Here is an 8,098-nt window from a genome sequence, read left to right on the forward strand (position 1 = left end):
CTGACCACAGAAAGGGCCATTGGAGTTGGGAGGTAGGAGGATAACTTAGAGCACATTGGAATCAGGGAAGACTTTCTGGAGGAGGTGAATTTGCGCTGGGTCTTGGTATGAAGAGGATTCAGATGCTCAATGGAGAGCAGAGGCCATTCCCAGAACAGAGCACAGCACGTACAGAGGCATCCAACTCAGCACAGAGTGAAAAGCGTCCCAGTCACTCTACTTATCACTCCCCCATCTCCCCATGAGGCCTTTAGTTGGGTTTCTCTGGCCCTCTTCAGGGTGGACAGGATTCTCCTGAGTCCCATTTCTTGGATCTGCAAGCCAGACTATAGAGGCAGTTGGGGTATGGCTAAGGAGGGGAGCAGAGGAAGCAGGGATGGGAGAAATGCTGCCCAGTGGAGGTCAGAAAGCCATATATCAGAACCCAGGTAATGACTGGAAGATTTCACAACCCATCCACTTATTGGTGACCTCAGTATAAAGTCATCCAGTGACAGAAACTTTGACCAAGAAGTTAGAGCATAGACATGGGCCTCTAGTCTGCCAGCGATTTGCTGATGGATTCCTAGCATCAGGCAATTAACTGTTTATTTGGCTTCTCTGTATTGGGCACTATAAAACAATCATCTTGTTGATCACACCTGAGAACCTACCGGTGATAGCATGCAGCAGGGCCTCTTGGAGGAGGTAGGGTAAGTTGCGTGTCATCTTCATCTGGGGGCCTTGAAAGGGTGAGGACAACAGAAGCCATTTAAGCATCTCCAGTGGGCCAGTGACTTCATATAAGTCATCTTGTGTCAGCTTTATACCAAGTCTGAAAAGTAGAGATTTTCCTTACTTCTTAAGGAGGAAGCTGAGACTCAGAAGTTAAGATACCTGTGTGAGGTTACACGGTTAAGTAATGGGGTTGGGTCTTAAACTTAGTTCTTTCTGACCCCAAACCTCTGCTCCTGGCATGCCACCACGTGTGCCTCCCCAAGACCGGCAGTCCTGTGGCAAGTCCCTGGGACAGGTTCTGGGTGGGTCTAAGTTGCCTGCCCAGGGCACAGAGTTCTCCAGATTGGGATGATGAGAAAGCTGCTGTTCTCTCTTACTGCAGGCCTCTCCTCTACTTCTACACAATCTCAGTACTTCTAGTCCTCAAATCAGAAATTTACACTAAAAAGACAACCTATTGCAGGTTGCCTCTCACAAATTCAAACATGATATGGGTCAAAACATGTCCCAGAGTCTAACTGCCACATGCAATATAAGCTAGAAATTTGGGGGCTTTCCCATAGTCAGTTGCTGACCCAGGGGATGGCCCTGTAAGCTGTGGCTTATGCTGCACTGAGGGCCAAATTCATGAGTCTGTTTTGCTGATGGTCCATCCTCTGCATGAAGTATTGTCACCATTAATCATTACCTGCTGGCCACCTAATGGATCTGGGGTTTGATACCTTGGGTACAAGTCCCTTCTAGGCAACTTACCTGTTATGTGATATTTAGCCACTCTGAGCTGTGGTTTCTTTATCTCTGAAATGGGGATAGTAACAGGTGTTCCAGTGACCTTACAGTGCTGTCAAAAGGAATACATGAAGTAGCATTAAAGTGCCTTGTGACCTGCAAAGCACTGTCCAAGTGATGGGTATTATTGTTAGGACAAGTTTATGTTCAACTTTACAGATGTTAGTCTACTGTAAGCTCCCCAAGGATAAGGACTTCCGTGTGAGAATGGCTTTTACTTTTCACAGCCAACCACATTCACTTAGGGTCCAGATCTGTGGGTGGCATTGGAAACCTTAGCTGTAGCCTTGCCTGGGGACTTTCTTGCCCCGAAGTGTGGTTTAGACCAGAGATGCTCAAACTTTTGTGCAGAGATACTAATGGAGTAGGTCTGAAGTGGGGCCAGAAAAGTGATATTTGAAAGGCTCATCAGATGATGCTGAATTGCAGACAAGGATGGATTTAAGGGAGGCCAGGCTCAGAGGCTAGGACAGTCTCCTGGGAAGATGCTCTTTGGATTCTTCAGCCTCCTGGCATGTGGAGAGGGAAAAAAATGGGATTTGTTCCTCTTGAAGGGAATGACAAAGGGAGTCAATTCCCTGCTGTTGGAAAGCTGGGAGCCAGTGTCAAGAAAAGGAGAGTGATGTCAGTCATAGAGAAAAGCCTCATGGGGCCTTGTAGGCTGTGAGCCCCAGCCTCTTGGTGGCAGGTGGACTGAAAGCAGAGGGCCAAGCTAGGCAGAGGGGCTGAGCTGGGCTGCTGCAGCCAGCATGTGGCTAACATGGCGTGTCATTCTCTCTCTCTCTCCAGATTGTGTTCCGGAAGATCAGCGACGTGAAACGTGAGGAGGAAGAGCGCATGAAACGAAAGAATGAGGCCCCCCTGATTTTGCCCCCAGACCACCCTGTCCGGCGCCTCTTCCAGAGATTCCGACAGCAGAAAGAGGCCCGGCTGGCGGCTGAGAGAGGGGGCCGGGACCTGGATGACCTAGATGTGGAGAAGGGCAATGTCCTCACAGAGCATGCCTCCGCCAACCACAGCCTCGTGAAGGCCAGCGTGGTCACCGTGCGTGAGAGTCCTGCCACACCCGTATCCTTCCAGGCAGCCTCCACCTCCGGGGTGCCAGACCACGCAAAGCTACAGGCGCCAGGGTCCGAGTGCCTGGGCCCCAAGGGGGGCGGGGGCGATTGTGCCAAGCGCAAAGGCTGGGCCCGCTTCAAAGATGCATGCGGGAAGAGTGAGGACTGGAACAAGGTGTCCAAGGCTGAGTCGATGGAGACACTTCCCGAGAGGACAAAAGCGTCAGGCGAGGCCACACTGAAGAAGACAGACTCATGTGACAGTGGCATCACCAAGAGCGACTTGCGCCTGGACAACGTGGGTGAGGCCAGGAGTCCCCAGGATCGGAGTCCCATCCTGGCAGAGGTCAAGCATTCGTTCTACCCCATCCCGGAGCAGACGCTGCAGGCCACAGTCCTGGAGGTGAGGCACGAGCTGAAGGAGGACATCAAGGCCTTAAACGCCAAAATGACCAATATTGAGAAACAGCTCTCTGAGATACTCAGGATATTAACTTCCAGAAGATCCTCTCAGTCTCCTCAGGAGCTGTTTGAAATATCGAGGCCACAGTCCCCAGAATCAGAGAGAGACATTTTTGGAGCCAGCTGAGAGGTCTATTAAAAAAAAAGTCAGAGACAGACACCTACAACCCTGCCATCACCATCACCCCTACCACATATGTCCACATGACCAACAATTTTCAAGTAGGCTTTTCCTAACAGAAAAAGTGGGGCCAGTGGCTTAGACGCGCTCTTTCTCTATCTAGAAAAAGATATGGGAAGGGTAGCGTGCCCCTACCCTGCAAGGTGGCAGCTGCATCTGAACCGTCTTTGCACAATTTTGGAAGAAGGGACATGCTGTCTAAAGGGTATTTTCCTTCATTTTTAATTTTTTACTACCATGATATTTGTAAAAGATTAAAACTACCAGAACAGAGCAGCAGCCATCTGGGGACTGGTGGGAAAGTGCCGAGAACCTCTCATGTATATACTATGCTGGGCTCCTTTGCCAAGACCCCCCACGGACTGCGGTGGGCCAAGGACTTCCCGGCATCCCCGTCCTTGTACAGCCCGTGTCTGACGTCACCATGTTTTCCTGTAGTTATTTGTAACTAGCTCGGGACAAGCGGAGCTTGAGGGACAGGAGGGTAGAGCCCAGAAACTTTCTGTCTCATGGTTAAGGCCAGAAAAGCAGCTGCAGGTGTGGTGCATGCCTCCCATAGACACTTGGAGCTGGGAATCCTCAGGTCTCCTTTCCCAAAGGAGGTGAGGCAAGGGTAAGAGCTGGAGAGGGGCCCTTAGGATCCAGGGGTTCTCTGCAGTGCGGCCCATAGCCTGCTCCTCTGGGACAGTTGACAGGGAGGGCTCTGGAGTGCCCAGCTGAGCCTCTGGCCCTGCTCCATGCCGCTGGCCTCGCACACAGGCTCCCTTGCTTCTCTTCCTTCTTGGCCTCTTCCCAAGTGTCCCCGTGGCATTCCTCAGGGTATGGAGCATCGGCAGGAAGGGTCATGAGCCCAGAGTTGCTTTATTAACAAAGCAGACACACAGACACACACAACCTCAGAACTGCAGCAAGTGCTATGTTTATACTTTGATTCTCATTGGGATTGCCCTGTAGACCTTTGTATTTTGTTCAACGCACAGGGTCATTATAGGCACTTGGGAGCCGTGCTGGGCCTTATTTTAAAGCCAGTCTATTTCCTACTAAAGTCAGTAGGATTTTAAGAGAAAATGGAAAAAGATTGCAGGATCATGATTGTACTCTCTTCAGGAGCTGGAAAGAGAATGAAGCAGTGAGTTTCCAGCTATCTCTGTAAGGTGATGGAGAGAAGTGGCCTTGGAGCTGTGGCTCTCAGTGATGGTCACAGAGCTGCATATGGGCCATCTGAGCCCCTATGCCATGACGCTCGGGGATACGTCACTGCCTCGTGGTCACCTAAGTCAGGTTATTCATGTGTTTGGGCTTCTCTCAATGGCATCTGAGAAAGGAAAGGGGAGAAGTCTCTTCCAGGCACAGTGGAGCTGGCTGGCGCATATGCCCTAGAGAGAGGTGTCAGAACCCCAAATACTGACAAGCAAGGTTAGGAGTTCAGCTCTGAAAAGTCAACTCGGAGGGAATAGAATTAGGAGTACAGGTGACAACATGGACTTATCCAGGGAGCTTACCTTTGCCTGCGTTAGACGGTGACCCCATCCCTGATACCTCTGCCCTACCAAAGATATTCAGTGTTTCTGAAAGCCTCCGGTCCAAGCCCGCCCACCACCCCAGCCCACCCCACCCCACCTCCTTAGTCCTGCCCAGTGCTCATGGCGAGTCCCAGGGCTGGGCCCTCGGTTGTCTGTGCAAGGCAGGGCTGACCTCTCCTGGTTCACAGGGTTGGCACAGATGGCCCTGGGAAGACAGGGCCTGCGAGCTCAAGGGCGAGTCCTACTCCATGAGCCCTAACCTCATATGTAGCTTCTCACATCAGGCTTACAGGGGCTGCCCCTGGCTTCTCCAGGTTGCGACATAATTAGATTTAGCCTCAGATGGTGGCATACAAATAAGAGGAAGTCTAATTTCCTAAGGCTGAGTCACAACTATCTGTGACTTTGGATAAAGCTGTGAGGCCTTCAGCCTCTTTCACTTGAGAAACTGCCAACCAGTCCTTGGGTAAGAGGCCATAAAATATCTGGAATCCCATCTGTTGGCTGCCCCCTAACATTCTAGTCTGCCATATCTTAAACATGCTCCTCAACCTGCTTCCGAAGTTTAGGACCCACCACTTTTAAGGCAGGGCAGGCCTCAAATCACCCCCAAAACTCAGCCTCAGAAGAACCTGCCACTGGAGACACTTTTTTGCCTCCCAGCTCTCCAGGGACTTGATTACAGGCTTCTTGTCTGGCACCCCACGTCAATGTCAAGAGGCCCTGCCACTTCCCTCCAGCTCTGCCTGAGGGAGATAGATGTCCATGAAATCTCTCAGACCTCTGGGTATGAGGGGCAAAGATGGTGTAAGGCTTTGAAGTCCAGACATGTTCTAGGGGGGAATGCAGCTTTAGGAATGCACTCCTGAATCAGTGCAAACTGGGCTCATGACCAGAAGCCAGCTCCTGTGGCAGGAATCTGTTCATCTTGGGGTCACAGGTGCACGTGTGGGTGCATGGGCTTTATTCTCTTGTAATCCTCCCTAGGATTTGAGGGATTTTTTGCTGTAATTGTTTTCTTTGAAAAAACATTGTGTAAATGAGCCAAACCTTTCTCCCTTCCTTTTCGCACCATGAACTTGACCGCAGGCTGCTTCGTGCTGACTGCCTTCCCATGCCAGGATGCCACTCTGGGTTCCCGAGCCAGGACCATGTGCCTCAGACACCACTGACCTGAGCCTTCCAGTATAAACCATTATCTGGTGGCTGGAGAGAGATTAGGGAAACAAAAAGTTACTAGGTATGGGATAGAACATTTAGACTTCAGAAAAAGTATGCCAAGAGAGAACAGGTTTGCCCAGGATGTATGTTTTTCCTCTTTGAGGAGTCAGGGCATGATATGTGGCACCATTGTCTAGTTAAGTGCTGGTTATTTGATTTCTACTAAATTCTTTACTTTGAATGTCATTCATATTGAAGCTTCATTTCCCAGAGAATATCCTGACAGGCTGCTTTGAAGTGGGGAGGTCCTGTCCCTGTCACTTGGCTGCTGGTTGAACATGCTCCTCCCGGCTGATGGAGGGGTGGGTTTAGGGTTAACTCTAAGAGCTAAGATGGTCAATGAGGTGGTGTTTGTTCTTGGTGGCGGGGGCACTGACTCCAGCAATGGGTGCTGCCATCCCATATACTTACAAAGGGCTCCTCCACTGGACATAACAAAAGATAGCCAAAGGACAGAAACAGAGACGACCATTTGGTTGAGAAACCAAATTGTCTAGTGTACAATTAATGCAACTCATTGCATTAATTAATGCAATGCTACATTATGCTAATAAGGTTACAACATTAATGCTACAGGATAGCCCAAGTATTTAAAAAGCTGAGCCCATTTAGCAGCCTTCCAGCAAACTTTTGGAAATGCATTTCCTACTTGATTTCTTCTTGTTATCCAATCCCTGGGGCGTGTTTTACCCACAACCTCTTTGATCCAGTGTGCTGCTGTTGGCCAAACATCAGCTCCTTTCCTGGAATCCTCTTCTTTCAAAAGTGGGGAGGGCTGGGCAGGGGTAAAAATGTACTATACCACCCCATCCCATTCAGCAAGCTTCCTCTCCAAATCCTTAAATGGAAGGTAGAAGTATTATGCCAACTGTCAAGCTCTTTGTCCAGGCCCTTGTGGGGACTAAATGAACTCTTTAGGAATACTAGGTACAGGAAGATTCTCATTTCCCCTTGTTGCACTGACCACTATGTCTCAAATGCATACTCTGGGAAATTTTAGGAGCCCTGGTGGAGATACACGTTGCTGATGTGCATTTGATTAATAGATTGTACTATGTCTTGCAATAAAGACGTTTAGCCTTAAGACCCTTGAATGGAACTCCAGCTGTGATAGAGCTGCCAATGCCCCTTCCTCTCTCCTCCCTTATCACCTAGCGTTGCTTAAAGAGGAGGCCACTGAGGGCACACTTGATGCCCCAGACAGCCTCCCTCTGTTGCTAAATCATTGTTATTGCTCTATATACTGCCTTCTCACTCGCTTCAATTGAAATTACCTTCACCAGCTCCTGTGCCCTCCACCCGGAGGAGACTTCATGATCCTCTCAGCACTGACTGCAAACATCAGAGAAAAAACCATTTTCTCACCAAAGGTGTTCATGTCGAGTTTTAATTTCTACCCCCTACAGCTCAAAAGAATCAATGTGAATTTACCATCTGCAGCTTAAATTCAAGTGAAACTTCATTCTCATGCGAGCATATCAGACTTATTCTGGAACCTCTAGAACTGGACTTGAATTCCCTGCAGGTACCAGACTGGTGGGTGCCCTCCCTGCCTGCCATTAAACTTTTCTTACAGCCACTGTCCCTTTATCTGTGACTTCTGAGTCATCCGACGGATCCATTAGTTGTTCAATGAGAAGTTCACAGATCTTGTATCAGGATATAAACTGATCTTATGTTGAAGGATGCACCCTCCCCTAATGAATGTATTCTCTTAATATTCCGATGCTGTATTTGTGCATTAGTTGGAGACTGTCCACATCCGACGTTTCGCCGACACCTCAAGGATACTTCTACTCATGAGCAGTTCATCATTCTGGGGCTTCTCTTTATATTAATACTCTTTCCATTGAGTCCTGCCAAATCCTTTATTGGGTTTTTCTTTTTCCTTTGCATCTGTCAGTCACTTTGTCCAAATGAGCATGAATAAACAAAAGTGTAAATGAGCTGATACTATTTTTGTGGTCAGCTGAGGATGCTGCCAAGAACATCACTGTATATCTGTGGCTTGGGAATGTTAAGAGGAACGTGCAGGCCCCTCCATTGATGATATTCCCTTCTCAACATTTTTAAACAAGCACAAATGATATTTGTAAAAAAAAAAAAAAAGTTTTATTTATTATGGTAATAAACTATTTTATACATGA

At 48.7% G+C, this 8,098-nt stretch overlaps 1 protein-coding gene across 2 annotated transcripts in view; it reads left to right on the top strand.

Moving 5' to 3' along the window:
* The window catches only part of KCNH1 (potassium voltage-gated channel subfamily H member 1), a 465,858-nt gene extending 457,760 nt beyond the window's left edge, over positions 1-8,098 (top strand). For both annotated transcript variants that reach the window (XM_003273031.4, XM_003273030.4), the window contains exon 11: positions 2,296-8,098. In XM_003273031.4, coding sequence (XP_003273079.1) covers positions 2,296-3,153 — 858 coding nt within the window. In that variant the 3' untranslated portion in view covers positions 3,154-8,098. The remainder of the gene's footprint in view (positions 1-2,295) is intronic.

Source organism: Nomascus leucogenys, chromosome 5, assembly GCF_006542625.1.
Source record: "Nomascus leucogenys isolate Asia chromosome 5, Asia_NLE_v1, whole genome shotgun sequence".
Classification (NCBI taxonomy): Eukaryota; Metazoa; Chordata; class Mammalia; order Primates; family Hylobatidae; genus Nomascus; species Nomascus leucogenys.